General features: G+C 39.7%; 1 protein-coding gene across 10 annotated transcripts in view; it reads right to left on the bottom strand.

Annotated features, from left to right (window-relative positions):
- Nucleotides 1-18,003, bottom strand: part of CHL1 (cell adhesion molecule L1 like) — a 216,662-nt gene that overhangs the window by 36,445 nt on the left and 162,214 nt on the right. For all 10 annotated transcript variants that reach the window (XM_045991777.1, XM_045991781.1, XM_045991778.1 and 7 more), the window contains 4 exons: nt 14,538-14,722; nt 7,697-7,828; nt 2,084-2,224; nt 1,417-1,528 (listed from right to left, as the gene is read on the bottom strand). In XM_045991777.1, coding sequence (XP_045847733.1) covers nt 1,417-1,528; nt 2,084-2,224; nt 7,697-7,828; nt 14,538-14,722 — 570 coding nt within the window. The remainder of the gene's footprint in view (nt 1-1,416; nt 1,529-2,083; nt 2,225-7,696; nt 7,829-14,537; nt 14,723-18,003) is intronic.

Below are 18,003 nucleotides of genomic sequence, written 5' to 3'. Positions count from 1 at the left end.
TTTTTAAAGATTTTATTTATTTGTCAGAGAGAGAGTGCACAAGCAGGAGAAGTGGCAGGCAGAGCAAGAAGCAGGCTCTCCATTGAGCAGGGAACCCGATGTAGACTCAATCCCAGGACCCTGGGACCATGACCTGAGCCGAAGGCAGTCACTTAACCAACTGAGCCACCCATGTGTCCCAAGATAAATAATATTTTAATGGAGTATTTTAAAAAATAAAAGCATTAAAAAAAATCCACGATGAGCAAAATATCCAATCTTTAAATAAAGTCAGGATCTGACCTGTACTTGCATCACCCTGCCTCTCCCTCCTCACTCTAATCTCAGCCCTGCAGGGCCATGGCAGGCTTATTTAGGAACAGTTCCTCCAAGCTTCTCTGGTGAAGTAAGAAATATGGCAGACCCACAAGAGGTATCTGGACTTATTATACCAATCGATATGGGAAATTAAATTCAAGAAACATGCTGGAAAAGTTTTTTTTTTTTTTTTTAAAGATTTTATTTATTTATTTGACAGAGAGAGAGATCACAAGTAGGCAGAGAGGCAGGCAGAGAGAGAGAGGAGGAAGCAGGCTCCCCGCGGAGCAGAGAGCCTGATGCGGGGCTCGATCCCAGGACCCTGAGACCATGACCCGAGCTGAAGGCAGCGGCTTAATCCACTGAGCCACCCAGGCGCCCCCATGCTGGAAAAGTTTTAAGCATATGTGTTTGGAGTCAAATGCATGCTTAGGTAATTATTTGGAAAAGACCGAAAACGACAACAAAAAAGTATGGTTAAGTCTGAACAGCACAGGTGTGAACGGTGTGGGTCTACCTATATATGAATTATTTTTAATTAAATATATTGGAGAAATTTTTGGAAATACACAACCACCTGAAAGAACTCACAAACTGTGTAGGCCTAGAAATATAGAAAAACATTTAAGAAAAAGAGCTATTATTATAACAATATAGTATGTGATACATATAACATATGAAATGTGTGTTGATCAATTATATTCTGGGTGAGGCTTCTGGTCAACTTTTGGCTATTAGTAGTTAAGTTTTGGGGGAGACAAAAGTTTTCAGTTGCAAGGGGGATCAGCCCCAACCTCCCCAATGTCCAAGGGTCAGCTGTGATAGATGACTTTCGATATACCCATAATGAAAAACCAAATCCATCTGTAAAATCGTCTTGGTAATCACTTCAATTCTTTGCTTTCCTTTGTAAGCAGAAATGGCTCTCCCTAATCTCCCCAGGAGAGAAAAATCCTACACATCTAGTCAAGAGTTTCGGGAGAGGCAGGTAATTAAGTTTGCTCCCTTATTTCTTAGAGGCACTGGCCACATGTAACAGCAGCCTGTCAAATGATGGATGAAGACACAAGGTGAAATCCACCACTGACATTCTCTCAAGAAAACCTTGTACCAGCTTACCAGGACACCGTTGCCTCAGGTGAAGCAAAGAACTCGCAGTGTAGGAAAGCGCTGTACCCAACCACCGTCGCATAGTTCTCTCCATCTTCGGTTTGTATCAGTGGAAGGACATCTATTTGAAAATGACATAAACACGGTTGTCAACGGTCATGTAAGGAATATTGTGCACACCTTAGGTTTTTCTGTATCCTAGTCATATTAACAGAAAGGGGAGACAGCTGAATACTGCAGTATATATTCCTGAATTGGAAAAATATCCAAATTCTGTCCATTTTTGAAAGTATAATTTTAGAGGCACCTGGATGGCTCAGTCGGTTAAGAGTCTGACTCTTGATTTTGGCTCAAGTCACGATCTCAGGGTCATGAGATCGAGTCCCTCATCAGGCTCTGTGCCAAGTGGGTAGTCTGCTTAAGATTCTCTCTGTCCCTCTGTCCCCTCACCCCACTCATGTGCTCGCACGAGCTCACACAAACACACACTCTCTCTCTCAAAAATATAAAGAAAAAAGAAAGTATAATTTTAGTATGGGGGCTGATGCCCAAATGTAAGGTGAAAGGTACTTTAATGATATTCCTCCCAAGTTTTATGTATCTGGAATTCAGCCTACTGGTGTGCATGACCTTGAACGTCTTCCCTTAGAAAACAGCAGGTAAACAGTCTACTTACCTACAACGTCGATATTGGCATTGGCAAGGATAGTGCCATGGACATTTGAGGCTTCACACTGGTAAACAGCAGTGTGATTCGGTTGCAGGTTGGTAAAACTGATTTCCCTGGGGGAGACAACATCACCAGCAAATGGATTTTCTGCAAGAGATTAAAGAATGTCAGTTTGATAAAAAATAGGACATAAAATATTTATATGCCATTTATTAAATGTGTCACACAGTATTTATATTTTAAGACCAGTTTAGGGTGAATAATAGTTCACTGAAGCCAATTTGTAGAATTTCTTTGCATCAACCATGGGCTTTTCTTTCCAGACCCTTCTCCAATTTCAATCTTCCTTCAGATAATATTTATTGCTAAAATATTTGTTGATCTCTAGCTCATTGCCTCTCCCTATCCAAACCCATAAATAAAATTACAGATTTTCTGTTCAGCACTCAAGTCCCACTATAACTAAACCTCACTTACTCTTATAAATTTAGGTCCGGATACTGCCAACAGAAGTCACATGATCAGCATGGAGCGATCACATGATCAGCATGGAGCGAGCCCCCTAGTCCACTGACACTGGTTCCTTTGTTCCCCGTTTGACACTTCTGTTCCTCTATATGACTGTCCTTCCCCATGCCATTTTCTGATCTATATCATTCGTTTCACTTGTCTTGCTTTGCCATTGAACCACTTGGATACACAGCTCATGTATTTTGTTTTCTCACAGTAAGGGTAAATACTTCTTGAGATCAGGGGCTAGATTTTCTACATTGTGGCAATAAATCCAACCAATAAATCCCGACCCAGGTATAATTCTGGAAATATCTTTGGGGAATTAGATAATCTAATATTTCGAGTACATTTATTTATTAAGGGTCAAAGAACTCTGTTGGAAATCAGCCGTCTCAGGAACACGGCTCAGAACCTGCTAGATTAGCACTAACACGGCCATTATAGAAGGAGGGACTGGATTTTGGAGAAATGAATGACACATGCCAAATCCCATGGCCTTGCTATGACACTACAAACAAGCAGTGTAAAGGAAATATTAGCTAGGAATGTCGACTGAAGGGCACAGATGTTAAAATTTTTAATTTAAGTAACATTACAAGGGGTATCTGGGTGACCCAGTCAATTGAGCGTCCAACTTTTGATTTTGGTTAGGGTCATGATCTCAGGGTCGTGAGATCAATCACCACGCTGGGCTCTGGGCTTAGCGTGGAGCCTGCTTAGATTCTCTCTCTCTCCCTCTGCCCCTTCCTGCTCTCACTTTCTCTCTTTCTAAATATAAATAAAAATTTTTTAAAAACCTGAAAAAAAATGACATTACAAGATTACCAAGAAACCTAATTTTTTTTCTTATTGTGTCTCTATTGTGTGTGTGTGTGTGTGTGTCTATTTTTTAAAAAAAGATTTTATTTATTTATCTGAAAGAGAGAGCATGAGTAGGGGGGAAAGGGCAGAGGGAGAAGCAGACTCCCCACTGAGCAGGGAGCCCAATGTTGGGCTCCATCCCAGCTCTCCAGGACCATGACCTGAGCCGAAGGCAGACACTTAACTGACTGAGCCACCCAGGAGCCTTTATTGTGTCTCTATTATACAAAATAATGACTATACTAAGTTTTGGTTTATAGAAAACATAGAGTATTGCATATTAAAATAGAAGTTTTTTTTATACATTTGGTAGTCAAAAATGAAGAAAATTTTACACTTGACTGTGAACTCCACATAGACAGGACCTTGTCTGTGCATTGTATACAGTGTCCCCAGTGCCTGCTTTTCAGGCACAGAGGAGGCAGCTGGAAAATATTTCCTGAAATTATGGAAAACCATTTATGTTGGGTGGCATTTTATTCCTAGAAAGTCTTTGTGGTAGGCAGAGTAAGAGCCCCCAACAGATACCCATGTTCTAATTTCTACCACTACAAAATATTATACCTTCTGTGGCCAAAGGGACTTCGCAGAGATGATTAAGGACCTTGCAACGGAGGGATTATCCTGGATTATCTAAGTGGGCCCAGTGTAATTACACGGCTCCTTAAAATCAGAGAAGCTTCCTTGGCTGTGGCCAGAGAAAGGGAGACGGGGCTAGGATAGGATGGTCAGATATGCAATGATACTGACTTTGGAGATGGAGAGTCATGTGCCAAGGAATGTGGTCTGTCTCTAGGAACATGAAAAGGCAAGGAAAGGGGTTCTCTCCTAGTCCCTTCAGAAGGGAACACAGCATGGCTGAAACCCTGAGTTCAGCCCAGGAAGGTTTGGCTAGACTTCTAACCTATAGATTGTAAAATAATACATATACACTGTCTCAAGCCACTAAATTAGTGATCATTTGTATAGCAAGGGCAGTTACAAACCTGCAGGGCAGTTTATCTCTTGAAAATGGCCAGGATGAGTTGTTCTTTGAAGTTCTTTAAGGACTGAACCTCTGACCTGATTCTGCATGCCCACACGGACACCCAGATCTACGACTTTCAGAGCTCACCCCATCGTTATCTTTAAACACCTTATGTCATCTGCCCATGGTAAACCCTGATTCAACAGCATTACAAAAAGAAGAAATGAAACTATAGCATCAGATTTGAGATGACACAGAGCTAATAAGCATGGCTCCACATTGCCCTTCAGGAGAGGTATGGCAACTAGAGAGCGTTGCTGCATACGGGCCAAGGATAACAAGCACTCCTGGTATTCGAGAAAGCCAGTTCTGCATCAACATCAAGCAAAACACACTAGTGCTGTCATCAGTTGTCTTTGGTCAGCTCAGTGGGTGATAATGCAATAAATATGGTGGGAGAAACTTCAGCTCTGACACTTAATCACTTCTGGGTTCCATGTCTAGCTCTAAATATACTGGGGTTGTGTCCTCAATCAAGTAGCATGACCTCCCTGAAACCTTAGTTGCCACACGTGCAAACTGGAGAATAAAAAAATAAATAAATAAAAAATCTCTTCTGCAGGGCTTGTAAGGAAGCTCACAGATACTGAATGCAAGGTATTTAAAAAAGGTTAGGACTGTTACCATTACTAATAACCCATTTCGTTGAATTTTGAAATATTACATATAAAGGATACAGAATTGCTAGACCTATAAGCTCAGAGAGATTTCAGATTCGTTAGTTAGCCCACCATCACCAAGCATCCCAACCCATAGATGGTTACAACAATTTGCAGGGGAGCAAGGAGAGCTGCGGTCAAGAGCTATAGAAGGAACACTGACCTCAGACTGTGAAGATGTGGCTTTGGTTCTATACCTGCCATTATTCAGCGGTGCTGAAGTTTAATTTCAGCCTTGACCTCCCCATCCAGGAAAAAACCTACTGGCTCTACTTTGAGAAGACATCAAGAACCTAACCATTACTACCACCAACCTAGCCCTTAGCTCTAGGGTCTTTCAGGCCACTTCTAACTGGAGTAGTCATGCAGTCACTTCTCCATTCAGTGGTCAGAACCATCTTTTGTTAATAGATTAGATCACATCATTCTTCTGCTCAAGACCCTCCATGTGCTGCCCATCTTATTTACGACAAAATCACCAGTCTCCAGTCGGGCTTTCACCTTGATATGCATGAGAGGGCCCCTGTACCTGCTGACTGATCTCACGTCCTAGCACTGCCCACTCACTCAGCTTCAACCACCCCGGACTCCTTGCTTGACATCAACACTCTGAACATACCTTAGGGTCTTTGCACTCACTGACCTCTTTACCCTGAAAGCTCTTCCACACATATTTCCATGGCCGCCTCCCTCACCTCCTTCAGGCCTTCCCCTTAAAGGTAAATGACCACAGGGGGCTTACTAGCATTATCTTGAAATAAAGTAGCAACTCTGGGTCCTGAACTATTACACTCAGCCCTTACTCAGTTATTTTTTATTTACCACATTAAGTGCATGTTTATGTGCTTATTCATCTATTGATTAACTTTCCCAGCTAGGTTCATTTTATTCACAGCTACCTCCCAAGCAATAAGGTCAGTCAGCACCTGGCACAAAGAATGCATTCAATAAATATTACTGAATGAAAGAATCAATCGGTTAAATATGAATAATTGTACCTCCATTAAGAATGTTCATTTGGGGATTCAAAGCAATATGTGAATGTCCTTCATAAACAGTCAAGTGCCATTCAGATACACAATTTTATAATTTTATGGTCCAGAGAATCTGCATTCCTTATTTCAGCATCCTCCACATTCTTTATAAACAACAATTGTTTTCCCTCGGATCTATCTGAAGTCTCTTCTCTCATTTCTTAGTCGGCTCTCTTGAGGAGATGACAAAAGAAATCTCAAATTTGAGGATATTAATAATGAGGGCATAGGTTTCCTGAGTGCTTGCTATATGACAACAATAACAGTAAATAATAGTTTAGGAGTGTCCCTGTCCTGAGCATTCTCTGCATGGTATTTTCTTTAATCCATATAACAACCCAAGAGTTGCTGCAATTTTTACGCCTATTTTACTGATAAGGAAGCAGGTTTTAAGAGAGTCAGTAATAGGCCCCAACACACAACTAGTAAATGGTAGAGCCTAGAAGCAAACAGAGGCATTCTGGCCCCAGAATTTATAAACTACCACAGTGTTCTACAGATAAGCCACTATCCTAGGTGGTTGACCTCATTTGCCTCATTCAATCACAACCAACTACCATTAGCTCTGTTGTGCTGTTAAAAAACTAAAGCTTTGTGAGATTCAGTAAACAGCTCAAGATCACCCACCTGGGAAGGTACACAGCCTAGATGGGACCTTAGGTCTATGGACCACCTGGATGTCTACCCTTGACATGAGTGGGTCCGGGACAAAAGGGACTTATGAAAGCAACAGATAACAAAGTAAACACTCGAAATTAAGATAATCAACTGACAAATTTGTTCTATCCTACTTTCACAAAGACATTCAGACTGACCAGACCTCTAGGTTCAAATTGAAGATTTTTGGACTTCTCAGAGTTCTTTGCTGGAAATGGTATAGCAACAATCAGTCTTCAGCCTTTATGCGTCCCCTGTGGGAGGGCTCAGAGTTGACTGGACAGGGGATTTTCTGGTCTTGGGTACTACTGGAGCTCCACTGAGAACATGTAGGGAGCCAGGGGTAGGAGACATGCATCCAAGCTCTGCAGGTCTCACAGGCCCTGTGAATTCCTCAAATAATAGAGGAGGCCAGCATGACCAAAGGATGGCCAGAGTCGGTGCTTGTAAAGAGCAGAACCCAGGGCAGGGTTGCTGTTGCCTTTGTCTACGGTAAGTTGTGACTTCCAACCTATGCTCTCAACCACTAGGTCACTGCACCTATTTCTCCTCAAGGAGAAAGAAAGTGATGGGCTTTTCTCCTTGGATTCTCTTTCTCATTCACCTGCTTTATTTTTTTTTTAACCACATTTTTATATACAATTAATGTAATGACCCAATGAATACAAATATTATTTATGGCTTCTCCATAAATCGGAGCATAAATCAAACTGCTTAGAAAGACGCGATTTTGGATTCCCTGGCTGGTTCTGTCCTGACAGCCCAGCCACTTCCCACCTGCATTTTTACACAAACGCAGGGTGTCCGACTATCAACCATCCCAGCGCACCATTGCCTTGAGCACTGAATCAGAAGTGTTCTCACTCACTGTCGATTGGGGAGCCATTGACTCTCCACTTGATTGTGGGCTCAGGTTCTCCTTCTGCCTCACATAACAAGATACCGCTGCTCCCAGTGCTATACACACCACTCTGAGGTTTCTTTGTCCAGCGAGGAGGCTCTGGAAGTAAAGTGAAGAGATCATGAGTGATTTTATCTGCGTCAGAAGGTCCAAACATGTTAAGGCCTGTATTTCTATAATGCACCAGCAGATGGCAGACACAATAAAGTGGTCCACACTAGCTCTTTTTGGTACTTGCTCTCTAAGGCAAGGTGGGCACTGTTTCTGTGTTATAGGGTGTGTGTGTGTATGTGTGCATGTGTGATCTAATTTGGACTTTTTGCATGTATAATAAAATCAGCATATATACAATCACTTTATTCGGCAACACAAGTATCTATCCCATTAACAGAAAATGAAGGAAGGATAAGCAGATGGTTAAGTTTATTTAGTGCTGGCTACAGCTTATTTTCAAGCTGCAGCAAGGCATCTGCAAAGGCTGATATTCGATAAACGTATTTTCAGAATATTTAAATGAAATTAAAATGTTCAGCATTTATCTTAAATATTTCCTAATGATTTTGTAGCATCTATATATCCATATTTACTTATCTATCTTAAAAATTTGGGAAACATGATTTTCCTAGAGAAAATTTTTTTGTAAGGCAGGGAGAAGGAAGCCTAAAAGCAATATGTAGCTTATTGTCTTCAAAACAATGGGGGGAAAGGTGTATTTAAATTACTTGCATCTTCACATGCCCTAATGCTCCAATAGTATAATTCCAAGTGGTGTTTCAGGACAGAATGAGACATTTGTCTTTAGTGCAAATATTACTGTCCTATGTTGTCACCTTAAGTATATTACTATGTCAGGAGTGAATAAAAGATTTAGATTAAAGTGTGGATGGTTTGGATAATTTGATTCCAGAAAAAAATTGCACAATACCTGCGGGTAGTAATTCCCATTAAGTGTTGCTTGGTTATTTCCCCCAAGACATTTTCGGATTTCCATTTTTGTCAAAAAGAAAACTCTTTTAGAAATATATATATGTGTAAAATGAAAAAATGTCATTTAAATGGCTTTTTTTTTAAAGAGGAAACAAAAAGATTATGTGAAATGAAAATGCCTATAAATGCACCAAGAAAACAAAAATATACAAATAACCCTAGCAAATTCAAGTCTGAGCAAGAGACATATCCTAGAAATTATTCCATGGGGTGTGGGCTTAGTTACAAAATCTTAAATTAAAACTGTGTATTCATAATCTATAATCTGTAAATATTTAGTCATGTAGGTTAAAATGTAAACATCCAAATTATAAACTGCAGATGACTCTCTAAGATGTGTGTGTATGTGCGGGTCTATGCTCATTTTTGATGTTATTGTTACTTTTATCTTTTCACACAACCACAATAAAATTAAGCATTTGCACTAGAGAAAAAAGTTTCATGAGCATGAACATTTCCTTGTTTACAACAGCAAACTAAGACTACTGTTCTCAGAGCAAAAATTAAATGTAAGAGCATAAATCATAGGGATATAATGTACAGCATTTTGACTATAGTCAATATACTGTATTGTATATTTGTATTGCTAAGAGAATAGATCTTTAAAGTCCTCATCACAAGAGGAAAAAAAAAACATTTGTCACTGTGTGGCCATGGATGTTAACTACACTTAATCTGGTGATCATTTTTTTAATATACACAAATATCGAATCATTGTGTTGTACACCTGAAATTAATGTTATCAATGATATTTAAAATAATTAAAGAAGATCATGTGATGATGACATTTCTCTAAATATACACGCGTAAGAAAATCAGGATTTTATTTGTATTGTCATCCTACAAATATCATTAACCCCTAGGTGTCCACGTTAAGCTTAGGTTATCACCCTATCCAACTCTCCTTGCAGACCAAGGACTGAGCCTTGGAGATGACATCTAACTTGCTCAGCGTCACCAAGAAAAGAAGCTCCATTCTTTTTTTTTTTTTAATCTTTTTTTTTTTTAAAGATTTTTTTTATTTATTCATTTGACAGAGAGAGAGAGATCACAAGTAGGCAGAGAGGCAGGCAGAGAGAGAGGAGGAAGCAGGCTCCCTGCGGAGCAGAGAGCCCGATGCGGGGCTCGATCCCAGGACCCTGAGATCATGACCTGAGCTGAAGGCAGCAGCTTAATCCACTGAGCCACCCAGGCGCCCTCCATTCTTTTTTTTTTTTTTTTTTAAGATTTTATTTATTTATTTGACAGAGAGATACAGACAGAGAACACAAGGAGACAAAGCAGCAAGCAAAGGGAGAGAGGAGAGAGAGAAGCAGGCTCTCTGCGGAGCTGGGAGCCCGATGCAGGACTCGATCCCGGGACCCCGGGATCATGACCTGAGCCGAAGGCAGCCACTCAACCAACTGAGCCACCCAGGTGCCCCAAGAAGCCCCATTCTGTGTTCTTGCCACTCCATGGATCTGCAGACCTACAAACTGAGCAGCACTGAGATCCAGTGTAAATGTGATGTTATTCCTAGTTAATGACTATTAATTTGGACCACTGATAGAAACCAAGGCCATATCGCTTTACTGACTTCCACTTTGTGCTTCCAGATCCAAGCTGCCCTGACATCTCTCCCCTGGAGGCTGATACCAAAATTTCGTATATTCACTAAAAATCATCACTAAACTTCACCTTCCCCCTTTCGGATAAGCTTTTTTTTATAGATATATAAATGCTTGGCCATTTGTTTTTATACGTCTCAGACAAATGAAGAGCCAGAGTGGACGCTTAGTCTTCCTTGTGTCATCTCTGCTTGGCACCGTAAGAACAGACACATGTGGAATAATTATGAGTTGAACAGAAATGATAGGTCCCTAAAGGATCCAGTGAGAAAGGCACAGGGAGGAAGGAGTCTTGGATAGGAGGGAATCACTCACTTCTAGGAATTCACAGTCTCATAATCTCATGTCTTGGTTGCACACATTTAGCTAGCTGCTATTTTTTTTTTTAAAGATTTTATTTATTTATTTGACAGACAGAGATCACAAGTAGGCAGAGAGGCCGGCGCAGAGAGAGAGAGAGAGAGAGAGAGAGAGAGAGGAGGAAGCAGGCTCCGCCCGACGTGGGGCTCGATCCCAGAACCCTGGGATCACCACCCAAGCCGAAGGCAGAGGCTTTAACCCACTGAGCCACCCAGGCGCCCCTAGCTAGCTGCTATTTTGTTCACAAAAGAACACACAGTGAGCCTGAGGGCACTGGCTATGGGTCAGGATATTTTTGGTGAGTAAAGTAATGCTAGGGACGTCTAGGAATAGAGAACAAACAAATATTTTCCCAAGCTTAGAACACGTAACTCTATTCCTGATGGGTAAGTTCTAGTTGAAATGATGAAAAAAATACTCAAGAAAAGGGGGGGGGGGCTAAATTGGAAAATTCTGAGAGACAGCATCATCACTGAATCCCATTCTTCTGTCTATTATCCTATGATACGTGGTAACTGATAAAAACTACTTATGTTGAAACTTTACTCATTTTGTCATAATTGTAAATAAAAAAATAATTTCTCTATGCTGTTAAAAACTGAGATGCAAATGACTGAACATTCAGAATATAATAAGAAGTTAATTAGAAATGTTTATCACTGTAAGGAAAATGAAGTAACATAAAATAGGAAATTTGGTATCTATGAAACAACACGGAGGCTATTTTCTTAGTAACAGATTCCTACTAAATACCTATATTCTATTAAATCAAAATTGTTAGGTTCATCAAACTTGGATTTAATTGTAGCTTTTTAGAAATAACAGCTTATTTGAAAGGAGGCTTTCTTAAGTATATCAATGAATTGCATTTGAGTTCATGATATCTTCTTAAGATCATTATGGGTATATAACTATATACAAATATTTTCCTATTACACTAAAATTTAAAAGTCTTAAATGATTCCAAAGTCTACTATATGAATGCTGTTGGTGAGAGTCTTTTTAAATAATTAGTTAAAATGTGATTATGGTTGGGGCGCCTCTGCTTTCAGCTCAGGTCATGATCCCAGGGTTCTGGGAGACCCCCATCAGGCTCTCTGCTCAGCAGGGAGCCTGCTTCCCTCTCTCTCTGCCTGCCTCTCTGCCTACCTGTGATCTGTCTGTCAAATAAATAAATAAAATCTTTTTAAAAAAATGTGATTATGGTCATATTCTGATTTCTGGATTTAGAATATTTTAGGCTATTTTAATATATCCCCTCATAGGATGTATAATATTTATATCATAGATACCTAGAAAGGAAAGCTGTGCCTAGTAAAGACATCCTGGCTGTTTTTATTATAAGTATTACAGAACTGAAAATGCATATGGTTTTCATATTTAGGATGTTGTAACTTAAATTGCAGAATTTGGTTGTGTTTAGTAATAAAGAAAAAATATCACATAGAATACAACATAATAAATTCTTAAGCACAAATGGGTGTTTTCAGAATGGAATTGATTTTCAAGGTTCACAGCAGCATCATTCTGTTACTCTACAGTAACCCTTGTTATTTCATTTGAGTTTCTAAACAAGAGACCAAAAAAAAGAGGGGGGGGGGGGAGAAGGTGCAGGAAAGCAGAAGACAACTGAATAAAAATAAGTTCATCCATGCTTATGATTAATGAGGCTTATATTTACTGCTTTCACATTTAAAAAGAAAGAAAAACTGACTTCTTGAGTCCAATTTGCTTTCACTTGCATATGTGAAGAGAAACGCCTAAAACATACAACTGAGGGCACATTTAGTAGCTTCTCATTAAGGAGAAAAGATTAAATGCTCCTGATAAAAACATAATTTACATCTCAATAGTGCTAATAGCTGTTTTATGAATAGTGAGGACAATTCATTCAGGAAGCCGAGATTCCTTTGGAGTCCTATAGTCAACATTTTAAATTGCGTAATTAAGTTTACATCCTTGATTTTTTTTTTCTTTCTTTCTTTTTTTTTTTTTTGCAACCCTTGCAATTCTTTTGAAAGCTTCAGTCCTACAGTCAAGAAAACCGTGGCCAGATTGTTAAAATATTCAGCTACCATAGCAATGTTCCAGCCATCTGGAAGGATTTCTAATAGTCAGCAACTTGGAGTAGGAGCAGTTAACAATTAGATATGTCTGGTTTGTGGTTATGTGTTTGCGCTGGGGCGGGGGTAAAAGGTTACAGAAAAATATCCCTGTTGCATGGTGTAGCTGAATTATATAGGAGCATCAAATGATGACTAAAAATATATACACAAACTTCTCAAAATTTTCCTCTCTGAATTTCTTTGTGAATAATTTAAAGTCAGAGGAATATATCAGTTAGCAGCTGTTGATATTTATGCATAATACTGATAAAAATGAGTAATATTTCTCCTACATAGGTTTTGCTTTTTTTCAATCAAAGAAAATGATATTCTCATGTCTGGTTTTCCGTTCTTTCTACCTTAACTAATCATATACATCATGGGCTAGATCATGGAAAGGCAGTGTTATTCCAAACAGCAGCACGACTAAAACAATTATCTTAACATTTACTTGTAAGTGGGATTTGTGTCTGAGTCTCCATTATTTTTCCCATTAATTAAAACAGTCTTTTACTTAGGTGTTCCCTGCACAAACTGAAGGCTTAAGAGGTAAACTTTGCTGGAATATAAATGGGAACCCTAGAGCATCAGTCCACTAAATATAATCCTGAAAGAGACGATTCCTTTCACTAGTTAAGCCTACACAATACTAAGGAAGTACAAATGCAGTAATCAATCCATTAATTTGATCAATACAGTCAACCAAACCATAGAGAGGAGACCTCGATGTAATCAGACCCACAGAAAGTGGTCTCCGTCAATCAGGTTCACGAGATGCCTGGAGAACTTTTAGGTTCAGGGCAGGAACAGCTCCAATATCTACACGGTGTGATATGTAGATTGTTTTTAAATGATGACATCATGGCCTACTTGTTTCTTTGAATACAAGAGACGAAAGCTAAATCTCTTCTGATTAAAAGGCTTGGATTTACAGAGAGGACTTGAATATAAGGTGTATTTTCCATCTTTTGATAGAAAGTTAATATCTTTAGCACCCAATCTACTCTTTCCTAGTAAGTAATATATTGAATGTCATGTGCATCCAAGATAAGGACAAATAATAATAATAATAATACACCTAGAAAAGAACTAAGATAATTTGTCTGACACTCTCTTTGAGGAAGAACCTGAGGTACAGAAAGGTGAAACAGGGGCACCTGGGTGGTTCAGTGGGTTAAAGCCTCTGCCTTAGGCTCAGGTCATGATCCCAGGGTCCTGGGCTCTCTGCTCAGCAGGGAGCCTGCTTCCTCCTCTCTCTCTCTCTGCCTGCTTGTCTGCCTACTTGTGATCTCTGTCTGTCAAATAAATAAATAAAATCTTTTTTAAAAATTAAAAAAAAAAAAGAAGAAAGGTGAAACAAATTGATCAAGGACATAGCAAGTTAACCATAAGCCTGGGAAACAAGCTCATTGCAATACTCATCATAATAATTCCTTCCTTTGTAATGTTACTTCTATGATTTAATAGTATGCGTGTTGTTTGTTTATTATAATAAAAACTATGTGGAAGTCATCTGTGTTTAATCCTGAACATGACATCTTTTCTTGCCATTTGTCCCTTTTATAAAGTTCTGTGGGACAGATGACAAATCTGGTTCATTGGAGTGTAATATAATCTAGTCCCTACACCAAAATCAGTAAGTTTAAACGGCTTACCTGTTCTAACATATAGGCTTTCGAAGTGTAGGTCCACTACACATAGCAATTCACCTTTTTTTTTTTTAAATAGAAAAATAAATGGGGAATGTACCTTCTACTATAACATGAAAATCATGAGTGGTTGATCCTAAGAAATTGTTGGCTGTGCACCGATAATTTCCTCTGTCCCGGTGGGAGACATTCTCTATCTTCAAAGTCTTGCCATAATTTTCTTTTGTTTCTCTTCCTTTTGGTAAATCGCCACCTATTTTGTTCCAATCAACCTGTGGAGTTGGTCTGCAAAACAAAAAATAGTGATAAACATCTTTTAAAGTGCAAAGTTAAATTCAAAGAGCCTCACAGGACACCCTTACCACATCATTTTCATGTAAGCACTCAGAGCTCCAGTAAATAAAAATTAGCCTTCCCGGTGCGCAGACCTACACCCCACCACCAATGGCGAACATCAGATTGACTAGGTCTCCTCTACTGAAAGTCCCTTGAATAGTCTGCTTCTACCAAAATCAAGTTGCTTCTATTAAGAGGGCTGACTACTTACAACAGCTGAACAGATGTGGCTAAAGGGTGGATACTTAGATTCACAGAAATATCATAAGGCATTTTTCAAATTTTCAATATTTACAAGATATACTTCAAGTGTGAAATCTCCTTGTGGGGGATCTGAAGTGGACAATAATCACTGCCCTCTTCCCTGTAAGAGTTTGAAATACAAGATAAAGTCGGACCCAACAGTAAGCAAAGGAAAGCCATGATACCCTCTTAATCCTAATGAAGCTGATAGTGGAGAACACGGCTCTGATGAGAAAGCCAAATGTGTTCGCTGGACCTCGAACAGCCCGTTTTAGGTCCAGGTGGGCTCTGCTCAGACACATCCACCCAGGTGGCTTTCTTGCTCTGTTAACAGAGCAAAGAGGGAACAAACCACATCTCTTTTGCTTAGAAAGATGATATCACCCGATCCAAACAAATCAAAAAAAGCAAAAACAAAACAAAACTAAAACCAAACTGAACTTGTCACACATCAAGAGTATAACTTTCTCCACATTAGGGAGGAAAACAGAAGTGGAGAATCAAGCCAGCTGGGTTTAAGAAAAATCCCAGTTCACAAAAACTAGACAAGTGGAGAATGGGTACCATCTATGACTACTGTGATTTTAAAACTATGAGGAGGGTTGTCTGGGTGGCTCAGTGGGTTAAGCGGCCAACTCTTGGTTTCACCTCAGGTCATGATCTCAGGGTCGTGGGATCGAGCCCCCTGTCATGGTCCACACTTAACAGGGAATCTGCTTGAGATTCTTTCTCTCCCTCTACCCTTCCTACCACTTGCTCTGTCTCTCTTTCTCTCTCTCTCTAAAAGAAATAAAATCTTCAAAAAGAAATTACGTGGAAAGCACTGATGACTGATTTTAACTGATAATTTTTTTCTCCTCTCTAGTTGGGCTACATGAATGGAATAAACTTTATTTTGCTATTTTTAAGGATGCTGCTTTTCCTTCTTCACTCTGTTTTTTTATTATTAATAGCCACAAGACGTTGATATGTTCTAAAGACGGGCATTATTATCATCACTTTACCAGTGAGGATTCTGAAGCTCCAAGAGGTTAATTTGCTTAAAGTCACTGGGGTAATGAATAACATGTTAGAACTTAAGTCTGTCCAATACTAAACTTGTCCTTTCTACTACTGTGTTTTATTATATTTGTGCTTTTTCCATCCCCTTTTTCTTCATAATTGTATATTCTTGGAATAGGTGCTGGTAGCCAAATTAATTAGTTATTAGTTGATAACTGAACAATTACCTCATATTGTCTGTCATTTATCTCAGAATGGATTGATCAGGCAACAGTTAAAATAATCCCATGATCATGCAAAAACATTCACTGGAGGTAAAGATGTAGGTCCTTTAGTTTACACACATTTACCCTCTTCCCCTCCTCCACTCAAGGCTCAAGTGCCTACCTGCCATTCAGAGGCTGAACCACTACTTTGTATCTGCCCAGGCTGAGAGCACGGGGCGTACTTCTGAGGGCAACAGCAATGATGCTCAGACAGGCAGCTGGGAGAGGATATTAGTTGCGGGCTTCCTGAGCACACCACCTAACAGGATGCAGAGCTCAAGTCTCTTAAGTGCTTGCCTTCCAAGCCATCTGTCAAAATGGCAGTTTGCCAAGTTAAAGGCTGTTCTGGACCTTGGTTCTTCCAAACCAGTTTTTCCATGAGTCCTGGCTTCAGTAGTGCAAGCATTTCACTTTCTGCAGGAATTTTTTTTTTGGCCAGTCCTCAAAAACTAGTCTAATTCTCTATATCTATCTCTTGAAAGAACAGAATAAAATGATTTTAAGTATCAGGTGAACATGAGACTTCATTTATCTAAGGACACATCTATCCCATTCCAAGGATGTCCAGTAATATTCTTGTCCAAATTTTTTTCTTTCTCTTTTTTTAAAAAATCTAAGGTACATTTACTAACAGTATTTGAGCCATGAGATTTTTTTTTTAAGATTTTATTTATTTATTTGACACACACAGAGAGAGAGAGAGACCACAGGTAGGCAGGGAAAGGGGGAAGTAGGCTCCCTGCAAAGCAGAGAGCCTGATGCAGGGCTCGATCCCAGGACCCTGAGATCATGACCTGAGTTGAAGGCAGAGGCTTAACCCACTGAGCCATCCAGGCACCCCATGTCATGAGATTTTGAGGGAAAATATAATGCTTAATCCCTTTTAATATACAAACTTGCACACTCTCATAATCTCAAATTTTTGTTCAGGTCCTTGTCCAGCCAATTTTTGCTTGTATACTTCCTTACAGTTCCTACATTTTTATAATGTAGCATCTTGCAACAGAATCACACCTAGCTTATGGATTTACAAAACAGAGAGGCGAGAGAGAGAAGAAACAGTGTGACCCAATGATCACGGGAGGGAAGCGACCATCTCCCCCTCTAATCCTAAGGCAGCTTTTCCAGGGTGAAAGTGAGGGTGAACTGGCACACGAACGTGTACTTTCCACTCACTGCCTCTTCTTCCAAAGGAGATTCGCAGTGTCACTTTAACTGTTCAGAATTTCTGCCTTCTTCACAGATTCTGTGGAATCAAAACCCTGTTTAGTTTTTCCCGTTTTAATTAATAGTGTCAACATTTTCATTGTGACTAACCATTTACTGAACTATCTACTACAGGCCTCTTTCAATTCGCCTGGGTGGCTCAGTGGATTAAGCCGCTGCCTTCGGCTCAGGTCATGATCTCAGGGTCCTGGGATCGAGCCCCGCATCGGGCTCTCTGCTCCGCAGGGAGCCTGCTTCCTCCTCTCTCTCTGCCTGCCTCTCTGCCTACGTGTGATCTCTCTCTCTGTCAAATAAATAAATAAAATCTTTAAAAAAAAAAAGAAAAAAAGAAAACACCACCACGCTTTGTGGCCCCCACCCTACCCCTTTCCCTTAACTGAACGGAACAGTTCATTTGGTTGAAATATAGGGAAACACATTAAATTCAGAGGTAGATTAAGATCTGGAGGCAGAAAGAATGGAGTTCCAGCTCCCCTTTATGCTGAGCTTGAA

This window comes from Meles meles, chromosome 20, assembly GCF_922984935.1.
Source record: "Meles meles chromosome 20, mMelMel3.1 paternal haplotype, whole genome shotgun sequence".
Classification (NCBI taxonomy): domain Eukaryota; kingdom Metazoa; phylum Chordata; class Mammalia; order Carnivora; family Mustelidae; genus Meles; species Meles meles.
Note: the sequence above shows the minus strand (reverse complement) of the source record. Positions and strands in the feature narration are given on the sequence as shown.